General features: G+C 44.4%; 1 protein-coding gene across 1 annotated transcript in view; it reads left to right on the top strand.

Annotated features, from left to right (window-relative positions):
• The window catches only part of TNR (tenascin R), a 736,434-nt gene that overhangs the window by 568,048 nt on the left and 147,064 nt on the right, over nucleotides 1-21,322 (top strand). Inside the window, exon 9 of the mRNA XM_078642004.1 lies at nucleotides 2,107-2,292. Within this exon, the coding sequence (XP_078498130.1) occupies nucleotides 2,107-2,292 (186 nt within the window). The remainder of the gene's footprint in view (nucleotides 1-2,106; nucleotides 2,293-21,322) is intronic.

The following is a 21,322-nucleotide window of genomic DNA, read 5'->3' as shown; positions in this document are numbered from 1 at the left end:
ACCCGCCTCCCTCCAGGCCCCGATCCCACCCCCAACCCCCTCCCATCACCTCAGCTACACGCCCTCCCCCTCACCCCCCACCTCACCCCTCACCCTCACTCCCCTCTCCCTCCCCCCCTCACTCACCCTCCCTCACCCTCACTCACCCTCACTCACCCTCCCTCAACCTCACCCTCCTCACCCCCCTCTCACCACCCCACCCTCACTCACCCACTCTCCCTCACTCACCCCTCACCCCCTCACCCACGCCCTCACCCTCAACCCCTCACCCTCACTCTCCTCACCCTCACTCACCCTCACCCCCTCACCCTCAACCCCGCACCCAACTCACCCTCACCTCCTCACCCTCACTCTCACTCACCCTCACTCACCCTCACTCACCTCAACCCCTCACCCCTCACCCTCACCCTCACTCACCCTCACCCTCACTCACCCTCACTCACCCTCACTCACCCTCAACCCCTCACCCTCACTCACCCTCACCCTCACCCTCACTCACCCTCAACCCCTCACCCTCACTCACCCTCACCCTCACCCTCACTCACCCTCAACCCCTCACCCTCAACCCCTCACCCTCACCCTCACTCACCCTCACCCTCACTCACCCTCAACCCCTCACCATCAACCCCTCACCCTCACTCATCCTCACCCTCACTCATCCTCACCCTCACCCTCACTCACCCTCACTCACCCTCAACCCCTCACCCTCACTCACCCTCACCCTCACTCACCCTCACCCTCACTCACCCTCAACCCCTCACTCACCCTCACTCACCCTCACCCTCACCCACCCTCACCCACCCTCACCCACCCTCTCCCACCCTCACCCTCACTCACCCTCACTCACCCTCACCCTCACTCACCCTCACTCACCCACACTCACCCTCACCCTCACTCACCCTCAACCCCTCACTCACCCTCACTCTCACTCACCCTCACTCACCCTCAACCCCTCACCCTCACTCACCCTCACCCTCACTCACCCTCACCCTCACTCACCCTCAACCCCTCACCCTCACTCACCCTCACTCACCCTCAACCCCTCACCCTCACCCTCACTCACCCTCAACCCCTCACCATCACTCACCCTCACCCTCACTCACCCTCAACCCCTCACCCTCACTCACCCTCAACCCCTCACCCTCACTCACCCTCACCCTCACTCACCCTCAACCCCTCTCCCTCAACCCCTCACCCTCAACCCCTCACCCTCACTCACCCTCACCCTCACTCACCCTCAACCCCTCACCCTCACTCACCCTCAACCCCTCACCCTCACCCTCACTCACCCTCACAACACATATTGTGTTACAATAGGTGTCACATTTGCGAAAGATAAAACTATTGGCATTGTAAATAACAAAGCTATTAATTTCGCTATTTTCAAAACAAGCACATAAATAAAAAATGTGTCCTTTACAATACCAATAGCTCAAACTTTCCTAATGCGAGACCTATTGCATTGCTGTGCTTCTCTCCCCTGCTGCACTCTCCTGCTCTCTAGAGATGTGGCCTAACGACCAGAGCTGCCATCTAAGTGAAGTAAATACAAAACATGTTGCATTCCAAATGCTATAGGTGTCGCATTCGCGAAAGTTATAACTATTGGCATTGTAAATGACAAAGCCATCAATTTAGCAATTTTAAAAACCAACAAATAAATACAATATGTCATTTACAAGACCAATAACTCCAACTTTTCTAATGCGAGACCTATTGCATTTCCAATGCTTGTGTGTCTTTCTGGTCACCTTCATTTTCTCTTTGTGTGTCTTTCTCTCTCTTTATCTGGTTCAAAGTCTGGTGAGTAAAAGCTAAGTGCCGGCCCCCAAAAAGGAGTGCTAGTGGCACCACCTGCAACCATGAGTTCAAATCAAGTAATGGCTCAATTTAAACAAACAAACATCAAAGTTTTTGAGGTGTGCGGCGGTTTATGCAACCACCAGCCCGCTTAAGCGTTCCTAGGCATGAAAGAGCATGTTGGCCAATGTCTGCTCCCACGGTGCTAGGGAGAGTAAGGATCTCTTACCGTGTTCCCCTGCTCGCTAGGGGGAGTATGGATCACTTACCATGTTCCTCTGCTCGCTTTGTTGTGTTTTCCACCAGAGATCGATGCTCCGAAGAATCTACGTGTTGGCGCGAGGGGGTCGTCCAGCCTGGAGTTGGAGTGGGACAACAGCGAGACGGAGGTGCGCGGCTACAAGGTGGTCTACAGCACACTGGCCGGAGAGCAGTACCATGAGCTCAGGGTGCCAAAGAACGCTGGGCCCACCACCAAAGCCGCTCTGACTGGTGAGCACGCTGGACTCACTTGTCCAATATTAAATTGGGTCCAGGAGAACAGCAGAATGAATTATACCCCTTAAAACGATCAATCGTCTAGCAACCCTTTTATTTATTTCTAGATTTTATGTTTTTGTGATTTATAATGCATGTGCTACAACCCCCTTTTAAAAATCCATGAGGCTGTACAGGTAAATTGAAATGTACTCATGGTTTGTTTGGCCAAACACTACCTCAATCCCTCCTCACGAAAACATCTTCTCCAGGCCTCTCTGTGCGTCTCAGATCACTTAGAGGACAGAACACTCAGCACTCCCTTGTTGTTGAGAGAAACCATTGGCAATAATTTCCCCTAAAAAAAACATCACCTAAAGAGAGGGTGTGTGCTGTAGTGGGGTTTGTGCAACACTGGAGGAGCTGAGGGTTTCTGGAATGAGGTATTGCTAGGGAGTGCGGTCTTTTCAGAGTTAAGACTTTGGAGAATCCCAAAACATAGCTACCGTTAGTGCATCAGGTAGGCATGTACTCTCAATATCAAAACCAGAATATCACTGGCACAGAATACCGAGGGCAAAATATTGAAACTGAAATATTGACAAGTAAAAAGCATAGGTTTTCTGTTCCTAGCTCTGCATATGAACCTCAGCGATTATATCTTCAAGGTGCATAAATGTTCAGTTAGAAATAGTAAGTCTCTACTTCCCTATATGCATTTACCTTTTGATATTTTGTAGGGGTGGGCATAACTCAGATAATTCCTTGTAGGGTAGCTGAATTACCGAACAAGTATGCAAGATTATGCAGAATTATGCAAGAAGAGTAATTCTGCATTTAGCACTGTTTTCTTAGTGGGAAAATACTCCTTTGCATTCAAAATGAATGCGAGGATATATTTTGTGCTAAGAAATTATTCTAAATGCAACAGAATGTAAATAGCGGGTGTGAGAAGCCACTCACGATCGCTAAATGTGGATTTGGGGTAAGATTTTACCTCAATTTATTCCCGAAATTGACGTGAGGATGCATTTTATACTAAGAAATAGCACCAAATCCAACAGAACAACAGCACAAGCAACTGTTCACACTACACTCACACTGCATTCGCTAAGCAGGTGGTAAATGTGTGCAGGGGCTTCTGTGTTGGGTGGAGATGGGACAGTATGCAGGGAGGGCGCAAGATATGGTAGGGGAGGAAAGGGAACGATTAGTTCTGCTAGGTATTGTAGGGGAGGAATAGGGAAGATTATTTCGGTTGAGGGCTTTCCTTTTGCAGAGAACAATAAGTCACTGTGAAGCAACAGGCAAGACTTGGCTCGTGTTGCAGCTAAAGTCTCAGCCAAGTTACCAGTTGCAATTACGGGCCAGTAAACTCAGGACCTTTGTTCCGTTACCCATGAAAAACGAGTGTGGGAACACCAGGCCAGTCGTGATCAGGTGTGGTGCTATCCGCCCTGGGATACTGCTCTGCTTGACTCATAATTAGATTTCAGGTATGAGGTGTGAGTAGTGTGCTCAAGAAGATTGCATATTCCAGTTAAAAAGCTGAGGAGTATTTTAAGACAGAATTTGATGAGGACGTTAGGTGGTGAGAAGATGAGAAGCATTTTAGGTGATGCATTCCAGGCGAGTAGGTGATGGACGTTCTAGATGAGAAAAGTGAATAGTATTCTGTACAGGAAAATTATTCTAGGTGAGAAGCTGTGGTGTATTCCAGGTGAGAAAATCAAAAAGTATTATGAGGAAGAAGATAAGGATTATTCTAGCTTAAGATTGTTCTATGTAAGAAGTTGAGGTGTATTCTAGGTGGGAAGAGGCAAAGAGTATTCCATGTGAGAAGGTGAGACATGAGGAGTATTCATTGTGTAAAAGGGAGAAGTATTCTGAGTGAGAAGAAAATAAGTATGATAAATGAGAAGATAAGGAGTATTCTAGGTGTCAAGGGGAAGAATGTTCTGTGTGAGAAGGTGAGAAGCATTCCAGGTGAGACAGTGAGGACTATTAAAGGTGAGAGGGTGAAGAGTTTTCTATTTGCGAAGTGAAGGAGCATGGCAAGGAAGAAGGTGAGGAGTATTCCTAGTGAGATGAGGAGCATCCCTGATGATAAGGTGAGGAGTATTCTATGTATGGAATAGTTTAGGTGAGAAGGTTTTGGATTGTGAGAGGGGAGGTGAGAAGGACATGTGATCTTAGGAGCTCAAGTGTAGTACAGTCTTCTGGGGAGATGCCTGTTGGCTGATCAGCAGAGAGTCTTGACCCCTTGTTATTGTTGATACCAAGACTTATGTTCAGTCATTGCTGCAAAGAGTCCAGTTTTTGACAATCAGCTAAATATAATCTCAATCTAATCGTAATTCTTCTGCACTGGTGTGTTTTTATGTTTTACTTCTGTGTGACCCACCTCCCGCACAGCGTTTGTTTCTGTCCATTTGTTGGATTGTGTGATTCATGTAGTGCCTATATTTGAGGTGACCAGGCATCCGGAATATACCAGATTTGTCCCAGTTTTTCATCATTTGTTCTGTCAAATTTCAGTGATTTTAGCACTTCCTGATTTTCAGAGAGGGTCGCCTGAATACTGAGAGGGGCAAGTTTTCATGAGTTCCAGTACAGAATTCGCTACCAGCAACTTGCCAAAAGACATTCAGTTGACACAGATGATACTGTATGTAGAGGTTGAATTTAGATCCCCCTAGCGTCTCATTGGCTTTTTTTATGTTGATGAGCTTTGACAATTAAGTCATTCTCTGCTCCTTGGGTACATGCCAAATGTAGCATAACGGCCAGAGCTGCCAACTTTGGAACTAGAGAACCAGGTTTGAATTTGGCATCAGCTCCACATCCTGTGATTATGGGCAAATCACTTGACCTCCATTTGCCTTGTAAAAAATAAATTGACCTTGTATAAAGTAATCTGTGCTCATGTAGAGCACTAGCCTGCGCCATATAAGATGCCACAAAAATTATAGGAATAAATGTCCTGATTTTTTATTTTTTTAAATGGAGCACCCTGTTAAGTTGTGCCAGTTGTTTCAACCAATATTCATTTTGGAACTCTGAGCCAGAGCAGGGGTGGAAAAGGGATACAAGGAAAAACAAGCATTTGCAATGCCAATAAGTCTGGCTTTATTTATTTTTTTTTTTTTTTTTTCTTGATTCAGTTCAAAGCCACATACAGCAAAGAGATCTGTATGGTAGTTACACAATCATAATCAAATATATATAACAAAAAACAAACACACCCAAAAAAAAGCAATCATATTTTTTGTCATGGATCCAAATGATCAATCATTGCCTGCCAAATTTTATATCCTTTTCGGATTTTGCTAACAGATCCAATCCGGTAAAGATTATATTCTAAATAAAAAACATTATAAAACTTTGCGCGCCACATTTCATATGTAGGTGCTTCTGGCTTCAGCCACATAGAAGATATACAAAGGCGCGCAACCGCCATAGCCATAAATATAACATATCTATTATTTTGATATCCTAGAAATAAATTATCATTGTTAGATGAACCAAAAATGATCATCTCTCTTGAGATTATAACATCACACTTAGTGATATGAGCTAGAAATTTTTCTATAGATATAAAAAAAGGTTTTAGCACTGAACAATCTGAAAATATATGTACAATATCTGCTTGATCAGATTGGCATCTATAGCATTTCCCGTTGTTAGCACTACCCCATTTCATCATTTTAAGTGGTGTATGATAAAGGTTGAATAAAGTTTTATAGTGTTGTGAGTATAAGTTGGCAGACAGAATAATTTTATCCGCTATAGAAATAGATTCTTGAAAGGGCACAGCCAGTGTGCCCATTCTATTACACCATTTGGATTTCTGCAATCCCAGATCGTCCTGGTACCAATTCACCAAATGATTGTATATACTACCAATACGAAAAGGTTTTTTAAGCATATCAATAAAGTTATTGTGACAAAGCGGTAAAACATTTGGGTGTTTAAAAATAAAATCACGTATTTGTAAATACTTAAAGAAATCATGTTGGGAGAGATTATAGGTGTCTTTTAGTTCCTGAAACGAGACAATTGTGCCATCTTTAACCAAATTGCCTATAGTTAATATACCTTTTTGCCCCCATATACCCATAGTATGGTCCCAGAATATTGACGGAAGCAATTCAATAGAATGACAAGGGGTATACAAGTTAATAAGCCCAAAGGAGATAAGCTTCCATATAAACCGCCATCCTTTAAATGCAGCCATCACCAATTTAAACCTAGTTCTTTTATAGTAACTAGGTTCAAGAAACCGAAGTAGCATTTGTTGAGATTGTGGGCCTCATAAAAGAGAGAAAATATCGGGGCACTCAAATAAGGGCGGACTTCCACCGATCGCAAAGCACTTGATGTTCTGTATAAGACACGCCCTATAATATAATGCGAAGTTTGGAACTCCCCAACCCCCACGTAATATTGGCGGTGTCATGTATTTAGATGCCCTACGTGACGATTTCCAACCCCATAAAAATCTATCGGTTAAAGATTGTAGCTTCTTCTGTTGTAATACAGGTATCTCTAATGGCACAGACCGAAAATAATATAGGGGCATATTACCAAGCAATAGCGATAATTATCGCTATTGCTTGGTTAGAGACAAAATTTTACCGCTGAGCTGCGGCAATTTTTACCGCAAATAAACCTTGGTATTACCAAGGTTTATCGCAAATGCGATAAAAAACGGCCGCAATGCATAAATATCGCTGAAAAGTCAGCGGTATTCATGCATTACCGAGCTAATGCTCTTAGCCATGTTATCCACCCCCCATTGGATAACATGGCTAAGAACTGCTCAGGGCAGGTGTTAGCTTTTGGAGATATTCGCGCTTAGCTCGAATATCTCCAAAAGTGGGTAATAGGAGATAGCGATGTTAGCGACTGTTTCCAGTCGCTAACATCTTGGCACGCCCCCTTTGCATGTCATTAGTGATAAATATCACTGACATGCAAAGTGGGGCCCAAGATGGTCGCTATCTCCTACTAGCTGTCGCTAACTGGTGTTAGCGACAGCTAGGTAATAGGGAGATAATTTTATCTCCGCTTTCTTGGCTTTTAAAGCCAAAAAAGCGGAGATAAACCCCCTTGATAATATGCCCCATAGAACTTTAGGCAAAATAGACATTTTTAAGACATTACGTCTCCCAACCAGTGACAAATGTAAACATTCAATTTTCTCAAGTTGTTTTCTTATTGATTGTAGCATATCTGACCAATTCGCCATGACTAGCTCTTGAAGCGACAATCTGATTTTAATACCCAGATATTTAGCCTCTGTGGTGACCCTGTTATCGTTAAGACAAAGTCCTGGTGAACATATAACCTGAGTTTTTTTAATGTTAAGTTTATACCCCGAGACTTTGCCAAATTCACTAGTCAGATTTTCAATCTCATGTAATGCAGTTTCCGGATCAGATGTTATAATCGCTATATCATCAGCATAAGCTAACACACGTATGTTGCCCCCGGTAAAGCCATAGAATGTATATGTGGAGAGATCCTCAGCTTTCTTAAAAGCGGTTCTATATACATGGCAAATAAAAGTGGTGAGCATGGGCATCCCTGGCGTGTGCCCCGAGTGATGTTAACTGCTATTGATTCTTGTCCTGACAAACATATCTTAGCCTTAGGGCATCTATACATCACTTGTAAAGCTTTTATGAATCGCGGCCCAAACCCAATTTTCCTCAAAATCGCCCAAAGAAATACCCATGCTACACGATCAAACGCTTTTTCGGCGTCTAAAAAAAACAAACCAACGTTTACGTGTTTTACAGTTGCATAATCTAAAGTTGCAATGACACGATGTATGTGATTGATAGTGCCACGCCCGGGAAGGAATCCATGTTGTTGATTAGAAACAAGTGCAGGGACAACTTGTGTCAATCTATTCGCAAGAATTTTAGAGTAGAGTTTTGCATCTGTATTGATAAGAGAGATAGGTCGATATGACCCGGGAAGATGCGGCAGTTTGTCTTTCTTTTTAAATACAATTATGCTAGCATCGTCCCATGATGGGGGGGGGATTGCCATTTTGAGCATCTAAGAATGTTGACAACATATCATCTTTAATAATTGAAAACAATATACGGTATATCTCTAATGGAAGTTTATCAGGGCCAGTGGCCTTCCCCAACGCCAGTTCTTTAATTGCGTTTTCAAGTTCTTGCATTGTAATTGGCAGATTTAAATCTTCTTTGTTCGCAGGGTCTAGTTGCGTTAAGTCACATCTATCTATATATTGATCAATTAAGTCAATAGAGAATTTATCTTGAGTATATAAATCTGTATAGTAGTCATGGAATACCTGGAGAATACCTTCTGGTGACTCTACTAAATTACCTTGGCTATCTTCTATGGAAGTTATCCGTTGTGCTGTCTGGCGCCCCCGCATTCTTTGCGCAAGACATCTTCCCACGTTTTCCCCATATTCATATCGCTCAGCACGGTAGCATTTGGTGTGCTATATCCTGGCTCCACACCCCATTTATCTTGGCTTTACATTTGGCAACTTTGGTTTGTGCTACGCTACTATCTCGGTGTAAACTTATTACGTGTGTAAGATCTACCTCTGCATTTGTTAGATCCTGTAGAAGTTGTGTCATCTTTTTTTTCCCTTCCTGTTGTAAACTCCAACCGTAGCTGCAGGTCTCACCACGTAAGCCTGCCTTAAAGCAATCCCAAACCATTGCATAGGAGGTAGAACCCCTATTTAGATCAAAAAACTGCGTAGCCCAAACTAACATTTGCTGGATATATATTTCATCTGAAATCAATTTCTTGTTGAATGTAAAAGACCTTGTTGTACGTTGAATTTTAAACAGGGGCATATCTAAAACAACAGGGGAATGATCAGATGTGATGCGTGGCGTTGTAAACATTCTACATCCCTCTGCCATAGAGCGGGGTAAAAAAATATAATCAAGGCGCACAAATTTCTTATGAGGTGAGGAAAAGAAAGTAAATCCAGGATCACTCAGGTTAGCCAAAGGCCATCCATCAATCAAGCCATGTTGAGTTAATAATTGTCGTAGTTCTTTAAATACTTTAGGTTTCCTACCTAAATAACGGCTAAATGCCAAGTCCTAAGTATTCAACTCCCCATGAATATTAAAATCTCCAAGTAGAAAAAGTGGGGTTCCCCATAAAGCCAGTTCTACATTCAAAAACTCTATCACTGTAGTGTCATCCATATTAGATCCATATACCGTACATATAGTAACCACTGCATTTCCTATAACACATTCCATGATTGCCCATCGCCCCAGGCTATCCACTTTAATTCTATCTGTCGTGGATATAGATTGTCGTCCCAATATGGCCACCCCTCGATTCATTGTAGATTGTCGAGAAACTGCAAATACCGTATACCCAAGGTCATTCAAAACTTTTATGTTTGTCCATGGTATGTGCGTTTCTTGAAGGCAAATTATATCTGGTTGAATCAAACGTATCTCGTGCATAACTCGTTTTCGCTTCTGGATATTATTAAGGCCACAAACATTAAATGAACATATGCGAAGACTACAGTTAGTCATGGCAGTTGAATAGATGCCATGCATATTTACACCCAAATGAAACAATATGTATAATCTGAATATTCTGCGGCTTTGACTGAATTTTTTTACCCCAGTTTCTCCCAAGCACACCCCACGTGTCCCCCCAAACCCACCCCAAGTGACCCTCCCCCAACATTAAGGCAAAGGGGCCAATCGCCCCGTTAATGCGTGTGAGATCAACTCTAAGGCTTGGACGAATCCGTTAACCAAAGAAGAATTAGCATGAGAGATAAGCCATCTAAACAAATGAAAATTCAAAATTAGTACATTTCCTCATGCTAAAGAGTTTAAATATTCCTTCGCTGGAGCCTCCATTGTGAAAAAGCGATTCTGTCCTTTATATATCGTTTTTAGACTGGATGGTTGAAGGAGAAAGACTTGGGCACCCTTCTTTTGAAATGGATCGATCAGCTGACGCAATCTCCAGCGGTTTTCTACAGTGGCATGACAATAATCCGGGCGGACAAAAAATTCAATACCCTTCCCAGATCGCTTTTTATCTGGTCTTGCAAGATCATATACTTTTTGTCTTGCCAGAAAGTTATTTAAGGATATCAGAATTGCACGGGGGTATTGATGGCTTTGATTGCCCCGTGATATTTGCTTACGAAATGGAAAGCGATGAGCTCTTTGAATCTCTTGAGACCACTGCCAATATTTAACCTCTGTAAAGGCTTCTTTAAAAAGCTCGATAATAAACTGTCTCATATCCTGTCCCTCACGTCCTTCGGGCACACCCAAAACTCGTAGGTTATTGCGGCGAAGCCGATTCTCCAAATCCACAAGTTTACTATTCACGTCATCTTTCTGAGCTTTAAATCCGTCTATATCAGTTCTATTAAGTGTGACCTGGTCTTCTAGAGAAGATATACGACCTTCCGCTTCTGTCATCCTGTCAGTAAAATCGTTACATGATTTCGCCAAACGTCTTACAGTGTTTTGCAAACAAGCATTGTGAGTTTTCAAATGTTCAGCTCTGGCCTCCAGTCGTTGCTCCGTAATGGCTTTCAAAATAATATCTACAGGGGTTTGGCTTGGAGATCCCGAACTTATGCCAGTTTGCTCAATAGAAATAACTTGATCTCCGGGGCGGGAGTGATCCAAATCTATTGCCGTCATGTCTCCGTTAGAGATTTCCTCACTCCACATTTGTGGGTTAGCTATGTTTTCCGGGGAGGAAAACTCCTCTTCGTCCTCTAAGCCGCCCTCCAAATCAGAGCCCTCAGAATGTTCAGAGAGTGAGTAAAATTCGCTGTCTTTACTGCTAATTGGATCACCTTCCACTCCATCTGTCCCTCCTTCCGCCCCCATTATCACTTTGACCCTACGGGGGTCCACTTCAAGATCACCATCAATATTAATGTTAGTTGCAGCCTCCATACTAAGATCCAGAGGCCCAGACTCTTGCCCAGACTCTTGTAATGTAGCAGGTGAGGTAGTGGACGGGACTATCGGTGAGACTATTAATTGTTCCAGTGCCTCAACCAGAGTTTTATCGTGCTCATTTTCGACATCTATGGCCTCCAAATCATCAATGACCTTATTTTTCCCCCCTCCGCCTTCAACTCCAGCTCGAGCACTTACTGAGAGCATATTTACCGTTGGGGTTTTCCCTTTTGTGTTGAACATTTGTGGTATTTTTGGGGTGCCAATTAGACTAGCATCGGCTTCAGCTGCATCGTTATTCCCATTTTGTTTTGACTTTGCTGCTAAAGCAGCGCGTGTCCCAATCTGACTCTCACCGCTGGGTCTTGTTTTCCCACCACGTGCGGTTTTTGGAGCCATAGCCAGTAATTTATTAAACACACAGCAGAGCACAAACTTTTTGATCTATCAATTAAAGCCTAATGAATTTTTATGCATTCATAAGTGAGATTAAGGGTTCATTAAGTGTTCATGAACAAAGTAATTCCCAAGGTACTATAGTACTATAGACGTGCGCACCGACTACGAAAGCGCCAAGTGTCTTCAAACACCACCAAACACTATTGTGGCTATAACCGTTGTAGCAGCACGTCTCCCCCGGCGTTTCCCTCTCAACACTTTAAGTTCAATTTGTACCTCTATTGTGCCTTTATTCAGGCGTTTCTTTTCCTCGCCGAAAAGGTTTCCAGACTGCTGGTGGCGTGCTGCCGTGCTGCGGTAGCCTCCGATATCCCAGACAATGAAGCCGTAGATGTCAAAAAGGTCCAAGTAGCAAATAAGCAAACTGCCAGAATATCTCCCACGCCGCCTCCAAACACTGTTATGGCCACGGCCAGCACCGTGGCCAACACCGAGGCACTAACGGTAACCGTCACCGCCTCCACGCCTCCGCATCCGCGGTTCCTCACCCAACGGCTCAGTCCTCCGGCGCAGCCGGCGCTTCAGGTGTGTCGTGTCCTGCCCAACAGCAGCGGGCAGGTAGTCGGGCTCCACAGCGTCAAGTTGGCCTCGCGTCCGCAACGCCAATCCGGTAAGCTACCGTACGAGCAGCAGGAAAAGCAATTAGGGCTCCGTTCCAGCCTTCTCACGGAGCGCCCAAGCAGAGCGCCTCACATACACGCCTGACGTGCAGGCACCATCTTGCCTCGAGTGTCATTCAATAAGTCTGGCTTTAAAGGAATGTTGTATGGGAATGTGAAGTATTATACGTAAATAGCATGGGAGTGAATAGGTATTTGTGTGGAAGAGCTGTAGAATAATAATATTGGTGTAGGTTAAACAGTCTGGTTACAGTTGCACTGTCAAGCCAGACCTAAACATCCATGTAGGTTATTGACTGCCCTCTGCCCATCTGTGCTGTTGACAGAGAAAAACACCATAAAGTATTGAGTCATCTAAGACACTTTAATAGCATTACAATGTCATGTGTGTGCCCCTGAAAGTTTAACCTCAGGCAGCTGGATAAATGAACAAATCGATCAAAGTTGTGTGGAGGGCAATTACTTTTTGTGGGAGCACACAACTTCTGGCCAATAAAAGAATTGTAATCCTAGCCCCCAACATGTGAGTGGAGCCAATCCCCCTTTCTTTTGATGCTCACATAATTGTCTGGCGACAGCTGTGCTGTCAAGCAGACCATAAAAAGGAGAACTAGAAAAATAAAATATGAATACTGTGACAAAGGGAGAAAGCTGGGATGAAAAAAGCCCTGCAGGAGTGAGATAACGAGACTCAAAGCTTGTGATGGTGAAGAGAGAGGAATGGGGTGGAGTACAGACTAACTGGAGACTCATCAGAGAGACGAGAAGCCCTGGTCCCAGACGCTGTGAAGTTCATCTCTGGACTGAGCCCATCACAAAAATATCTCAGCCTGACATAGAAGAAGATGGAATTTGATGAAAATAAATGTCAGGGGTCCTGATAAAAGGATGTCAGCTCAGTCATGTGAAGATAGAAGCGCCCATGTACAAGGGCTGCGACAGCTGCGGAGCAGCCCCCGGCCCAAGAGAGCAGCTTCAATTATTAATGCCTGCTCATTTCCACTACATGAATGTGAGAGCAGGCCTTGAAATATGTTTCATTTGTGCTGTCACTTCAGATGGAATTGGCCTCACTGATCTTATGCACTTTGCCATCTCTTTCCCTCCTTTCGTAGCCTCTAGCTAGCTTGCATCTCCCTCTCCTCATTTCTGTACACCTCACATTTTGTACCTCTTTGCATATGTTCACATTTCACTTTTGCAAACACCCTCCCGCATCTCCGTAGTTCCACTCACTTCGTCTCATTGTTGCTCTCACACACAGTCTGTTAATTGCTCTACTGTGCTCCTTTTCTCTCCTGTCTTTCTTTCGCTCTCTTTCTACATTCTCTCCATCTACTGCTCTGTCGTGCTCTCTCACCTAGAAGGCATTCTAGAAGTGCGCGAAGGGCTGGTCAGTGTGTGGGCCTTATTTTGACATTTGTGGGCCTGTTTTATGGTCTAGTGGTCTAGGTCCATACGTATGAAGCCTTTGCATTGTCCTTGCATCACACATGGCGACGCAAGGAGAATGCAACTGCTTCAGTAATATTTACAAAGCCACGCATGGCCTGATTTGCATGGCTTTGTAAAGAAATCTGATGCAAGGCAGCTGCTTGCACTGCATTACTGTACATTTCAATTTGTGAGGTGGTCCATGTGTGAAGCTTGGGCATTCTCATGCATCCACCCATGGATTTTGGCACATTTCCAGATGTACATAGGTGTAAACATGGGAATTCGTCAAAATACTATACCTTCCCAAGTGAGGGGAAACGAGGAATTATATCTTTATTTCTTCTAGTTTTTGTGCAGGTGGATGTCCCTTCTTGCACAAGAACAATCTAGTCTATAATGGCAGCATTCTTGCACCATGGTGGACCAGCACAGCGAGAGAGCAGAAATACTCCATATCTTTGTAAATATGGAGCATTTCTGCTCTCTACCTTTCATGCAACACAGAACATGCTGCCCTGTGTTTTGTGAAAGATTAGTAAATGTGCCCCCTGGTTTTTACTGTTGCTTTCCCTGATATTCCCACAAACATTGCCTGAAGCAAGCACACATGCATGCAGCCTCCAATACATTACAGCACATTTCTACACAGCTGTCTGTGCTAGTTCAAAACTTCCTTATTTGCAGATGTGGGCCACTTTTTCAGCTATCCAAGTCACTGACGGGTGGCACTTTTAATTTGGTGAGCAGGCCGATTTTCTGTCCAACCATGCTCTCCTTCTCTCTCTCTCCCTCTTTATTATCTCTTTTTGGTCTACCTACCACCTCTCTATCCTTTTCTACCTGAACCCTTGTCTCTCTTTCTCACCCTCTCCTGTACTTTCTCTCTCTCCTTCACTTTCTTTCTATCTTCGCCGCCTCTCTTCTGTCTCCCCGATCCTTCTTCCCCCTTCCTCTGTCTATCAATGCAGTTCAGAAAACCTTTATTTCATTTTAAATAAAATCATAAAAGTACCGTTGCAAAATACATCTTAGATAAAACTGCAGCATAGCGTTCCTACAGTGATAATACAGTGCATACAACATATACATGAAAAACTTTCTGCTAAATAGTTCTGAAAGTGACTGGTGAGTAAGATGGACTAACAACAAAATATAATAAAGCAACATATTCCAACAGCTGCAAAACTATACTGTTAACAAATCTCTGTGGGTCCGCTATGTATCTGGACCCTTCCTGCTGGTCAAGTTTCCATCCTATTTCCCTTCTTCCTGTCTTTTCCAAAATCTTAGAAAAGAATGTTAATACTCAACTCTCCACCTTCGTTGAGACTCATCGGCTTCTCCATCCTTCGCAGTCCGGTTTCAGGGCTGAGCTCAGCACCGAATCTGCTCTTCTTGGAGTTATGGAATGCCTTAGACAACATCTTGACTCTGGTGGCATGGCTGCTCTCATTCTGCTTGACCTAAGCGCGGCGTTTGACACAGTGTCTCATTCTTCTGACAGGCAGACTTGAGTCTTGGGGCATTGAAGGCTTGGCCTTGAAGTAGGTGATCTCCTTTCTAAAGGATCGCCCCTTCCAGGTCTCTTCGGCCATTGTAAGTTCTAAGACATTAGATCTGGCCTCTGGTGTTCCTCAGGGATTAATTTTGAGTTCCTTGCTCTTTAAAAGTTATGTTCATCCGTTAGCACATGTAATTGAGAAGTATGGGCTTACCCTCTGTTCATATGCTGATAACACACAGGTCATCTTTTTGTTATCAGTGGCCCAACATCAAGATATCTCGTTACTCCAATTGGGCCTGATGAATATCTCCTTATAGATTAATGAAAACGCACTGAAGCTGAACGGTGATAAAACTGAGGTTTTCTTTTTGTGAAATAATCCTGATCTCTGGTCACCCAGCCACTGGCCGGACTCCCTTGGGCAGTTACCCACCCCACCCTAACAACTAAGGTCAAGAATCTAAGGTTACTGCTACCTGTTTTCTGTTCTCAAGTGGCTGAAAAAGATCCTTTGGTTAATTCTCTTAGCAGCCCAGAGAATGGGTATTCAGGCTCTTGTCGTATCTAAATTGGATTACAGCAATGTGCTGTACCCGGGAGAGGACAAGACCTTGATTCGCCATCTACTCATCAGTCAGAATGCGACAGCCCGATTACTCTTTCAGCTACTAAGGCACGCCTCAGTTTCTTCCCTGCTTCACGAACTTCTCTGGCTTAAGATTGCAAAGCGCATTGAATTCAAGGCTCCGTACTAGGGGGCCGATTATGATGGCGGACGGACCTGAGTCCGTCCGCCACCATAGAGTAGGGGGGAACGTCCGCATGGGCAGCGGCGTTCCCCCCGTGAAGATTAGGATGTGACCGCCAGGGTGGCGGTCACATCCTCTATCTTTAACATTGCGGCGGGTGCAGCTTCAAGCTGCACCCGCCGCAATGTTAAAAATGCATACTTTGCATTTGTATGCAGAAAGCGGCAGGCACCGCGCGGTGCCTGCCGATCTCTGCATACAAATGCAGGGGGGTACCATAGGTACCCCCCATGTGCACCCCCCACCCCCCCTTCACCTAGGGGGCCCGCAACGGGCCCCCGCAGTGAAGTTCCACATGCTTTTCCACGGCGGAAAATCCGCCACGGAAAAGCATCTTTTGAAGCATTTCCTAATATGGTGGACGGTGTCTGAGAGACACCGCCACCATATTAGAGCTTTTCCGCCGCGGTTGTAAGCCAACCGCGGCGGAATAGCTTCGGACGGAAACCAGGACCCACCAGCCATCCTAATGTGGCGGTGGGTCTCTGGTGGGTCCGCTGCGGTTTTTCCGCATCCTCTGGGCCGGCGGTGGCTTCCGCCGGCCCGGAGGATGCGGAAAAACCGCAATCCTAATAGGCCCCTATATGTTCAGGGCCAGATATGGCCTAGCTCCCTAATATATTCAAGGACTGGTGACTCCCCATGTGCCCACGCATCTGTTGAGATCGTACAGTCACTCGCTATTTGCTACCCCTAGGTTTTAACTTACCTGCATGTAGGCACGTTCTTTTTCTTACCTTGATCCTAAGCAATGGAATTCTCTCTCGGCCTGCCTAAGGAACCGTAACTTCTTACTTGCCTTTCGTAAAGACTTGAAGACTTGGCTTTTCTAGCTGCCCACTGCGGTCATGGTTAGCTGCTTCTATCGTGCACTGAAAAACCCCTCTGGGTAGCAGCGCGCATTATAAGCCTCTTAAATAAATAAATATACACAATGTAGCAGAGTTTAGTGATTAACCTGTGCAGGAAAATTTTTAAAGGAACGAACATAAGTCCCTATGCTGCAGGAATATCTCATTTAAAACGCAAAAATGGAAAGTGCTAAAATCGAGTTATCCTTCTGTAGCTTCGCATGCTCTTACTGCTGCTTTGAGGGAAGAACATACTCTGTAACACACATCTTAAGTATCTAGAAACTGCAGGTAAAATAACTACACTCTGCGTTGCCTGGACGCTAGATCCTTTAAAATGTTTTTAAATGTAAATAAAACAAATACAAAAATATTTACAGAAAAACATAAAGTGTAATCGAGACTGGGGAGAGGTGTCATCGCACGGACAGGCTACTGTGCGCACCAGAGGGAAGCATAATAAGCACCCAACTGACCCAGCCCTAAAACCGTCTAGGAGGGACCTTTCCCAGCGTGTAAAAGGGAGATCATTATACTACACTATGTTGCTTATTCCCCTGGTGTAAACGTAGTACTTAACGCAGCTCTTAAGCGCTTCCCCATTTAGCCACACCGACCGGTTGAGCTCCAAAAAATGAGGCTTGGCAAGCCATTTATCTTCCTTGGATAGGAACTCAGGCATGTCAAAAGATTTCAGGAAGCTACTCTTACTAAGTGAGTCTTTCAGGTACACAAGCCAAGTTATCCTCAGCTCATAGTCAGGATAAGCAATCCTTAATATTCTCCCTATTCATGCTGGCTTCATGAGGAGTCAATATTGATACCCAGAGCATCAAATGGGCTAAGTGCACTAGATCCGATAAATACTGTAGTGACAACTCCGTGTGCATAATATAATGTGGACAGGTTAGAAGAACTGAAAAAAAGTCATCTACAAGCGCAGTTTTTCTTGTACTAGAGTGGTGATGAGTTAGATTAATCCTAGGCACCTGCCCCCAAAAATGTAGCGGGAACGCAGTGGGCTTGGTAGATTGTAAGTAATCACAGCATTGTTGTGCGATCGTGAGGCTGCTGTAGATTAAGTGGCTCCAATAGATTTGGACAATTTAAGGTAAGCGTTTCTAATCTGGGTAAGTCAAGTACTTGAGGAGTAAAAAAACACCTAGATAAGGAAAGCTGTTGACCTTAGTCAAGATGTTACTACCAATGTGTACATTTGAGATGTTGGTTTCATCTGAGCCACAGGCCATTATATGCGACTTGCTAAAATTGGTTACTAAGTCCAATTCGTCTATAAAAGATATGAAGGCACCCACTCGCTTGTGGAGTGCGCTAGGTGTACGGGCCATAAGTACCACTTTGTCTGCATATAACAAAGCTGGGTTGTAGTTTATTTCCATCACCAGAATATCATTAGAGGTGTTGACTAGGCAGCAGATAAGATTGTTAATATAGAAAATTAATAATACTGGGGCAAGGATGCATCGTTGGTTGACCACACGGAAGAAGTCAAAAGGTCCAGTCAGTTTAACCAAAGGATCATAGGATCATAGGATCATAGAGGACTTTGGCTGCCAAATTTACATGAAGGGTGCAGAAAATCAAGACTGACAATACCTCTACCCCCAGATCCAATAAAAGCAACCACAGCTTGGTATGGTTGACACAATCGAAAGCTGTGGAGGGGTCCATAACGGATAAGTACACTGGGTAGTGCTACCCTATATTATAATTGCCCAGGATGAGATGCAGGTTCAAACACTGCTCCACGGTACTCAGTCTTGACCTGAAACCATACTGATTGAGGTTTAAGATGTTATTTTGTTTGGACCAAAGTTTAAGGCAAGAGAACACGACCCTGCCTATGGTCTTCACAGTGCAATCAATTAAAACAATGGGCCCGTAGCTCTTGGGGCATTTCAGTCAACTTATTAAAAAGCAAAATGATCACCAATAACGCCGAAGAACTGGCTAACCTATTGCTCAGGAAGATGTTGAACAAATTGGTAAGCAAGGAAGCCCAGAACTCAGTTTTACACTTGATCAAATCAATGGGCATACCATCGGGCCCTTGGGCCTTACCTCCCAGGCTCTGCTTAATAGCAAAGGTGACTTCAGCGAATGTGAGCAATATATACAAGGCTTTCTCCAACCTACTCTTCAGTAGATGAGTTAGGCACCCTTCCTCCATAGGGTGATAGATGGGCTGGAAATGGGTAACCCACTCCCTACCGGTGATACAACAGCGCAGTGTGGCGCAGCGCTCTGTGGAAATCTAGGTTCTCTTTAGTGCAATTGCTGAGATTCCCAAAATGCTGAGATTCCCAAAATGAACCAGCATGGCTAACCCCATGTGATGTCTGACATGCGGACCAGGAAAATCTCTAAACATTTGGCAATGATGGAAGCAAGAAAGGGCTCCGGTGCGTGCAAGAACCAACATAACCTGAGTCCATCATTAGAAGGAGACAGAGGGTGTAACTGCCTTTCGGAGAGAGGGCAACCACTTTTGTATTGGGAAAAGCCCTACTACCACCAGGGTATTATGGTCGAGGTCGACCTCTTCCTCTAAAAGTTGGCACAAGAGGGCCCCTTTGTCAAAGCATTGGTCAGTATTAACAAGGTTGCTCGCCGCTTATGATCTCAGCACGGGAACCTCTGCAATCCGAGTCATCAACCTAGTTGAATGGAAGCTCCAACCCCAGCTCTCAGTATTACACCTCAGCTTATCATTAAAATCTCCACATATAACACCGTTTGGTTGAGCCCCCACCAAAACGAGGGACCTTATGTTCCTGTAAAAAAGAAAATAATTTGGTAAAATTGTTGCAAGCTTCATTTGAGATGTCATTGTTATAAAAAAAATAATAATAATAAAATAAAAGGAGCTAGTAGTGGACTTGATTAAGATATCCTGGAAGGCGGGACAACTAGTATCCAATTTAACCACCGAGATATTGAGTGATAAATGAATCTAGCTCGCGAGACCGCCCTTAGCTCGCTCATGAGGATAGTGCGTAGCGGTGAGTGAAAAACATGCAAAGCCCTCGCACAAGAGAGGACTTGTGGACCAGGTCTCTTGAAAAAATTTATATTGAAGCGACATATGATAGACAGCCAGTCTGGATTGTTAGAAATGCTACTAACACTGTTTCAACTAATCAGTGGAAAAGAGGACACAGAACCACAGGGATGCCCTTGAGGGCCATGTTGGTTTAGAGCAGGAGATGAGGAATGGGTGACAGTCTCAGCTGAGGCCTCATTTGCGGATCTGTGTAGTCAATCAGCATGGATACAGCTTGATAAAACACCATAATGGTTACATAGAGGGATACCCATGAATGGATTCTCTGTACCCGAATCACTAGAAGTAGCTGCCAGAAGAGCGGGCTAAAGCTTGGAATTATATAACGCCCTTGTGGCTCCCTTAATATTGGGGCATGACAAGAATTAGCAGAGCCAAAAGCGGGTTTACATTTATAAAAATAACCTAATGGCACCTTCACAATCTTACTCTCTTTGTGATCTCAGCCAGGTAAATAAGTCAACAAGCTGTAAACCAACTGTGGATGCCTAAAAATTTACAATCACACTGTTCCCTTCGCGCGCTTTGGGAGACGCACCAATCTAGCCCAACCCGCATTGCCTTATGCCCATGGGGCTGCAGAAGAAGGAAAAACTTTTTTCCCTAACAATTCATTTCTGAACCTTATAAGTGTATTGTTCCCCTGAAACACATTGGCCATGTAGGAGTTCTAGGTTATCTAGATTAATTGCACATAGAGCCAGGCTGCTGGAGGTAAATTGATGGTGACGGCCTTTGAAACAAGGGCAAAGCCTCTACCATATCTCAGTGCTCTTTTGAGCCCTGTGGCTTGTCTACTTCACTATGACATTTGCTAACAGTCGGTGGGTTTAACAAGGGCCCGGGGACATAGTTACTTGGTGCCCTCATATGGGATCCCGTGTCACCCTCTGAAATATGAGTCTGAGGGGGAAGTACTGGTCTAGGGGGGTCTGCCTGCCATCGGGACAAGGTTCCATAGCAGAGCAGCAGCATCTCCATCTCCCGGCCCAGAATCATGGACACTGTCAGATGTGGGTGGAGTTTTACTAGAATCATGTGTACCACGCGAGAGTTGAGGGGCTTCAAGCTGGCTTTCAATGGCTTTCAGATGAACCATGATCAGGAATCGTTCTGCATGTAGAATAGTTAGAAAATTTTCACAACCGTCATCTAGAAGGAGTTTAGTTATAGCCTGGATAGAATCAGGGTCAGAAAGAAGCCCCACTCGGCTTGACTCCGCGAGACTGGTAGCCCGCTTTATCCTCTTGACGGCAGGAGATCCGGGGCTAGCGGTGTTAGCTGCCGTCAACAACAAAAAACTTTGGA

Source organism: Lissotriton helveticus, chromosome 1_1, assembly GCF_964261635.1.
Source record: "Lissotriton helveticus chromosome 1_1, aLisHel1.1, whole genome shotgun sequence".
Classification (NCBI taxonomy): Eukaryota; Metazoa; Chordata; class Amphibia; order Caudata; family Salamandridae; genus Lissotriton; species Lissotriton helveticus.
Note: the sequence above shows the minus strand (reverse complement) of the source record. Positions and strands in the feature narration are given on the sequence as shown.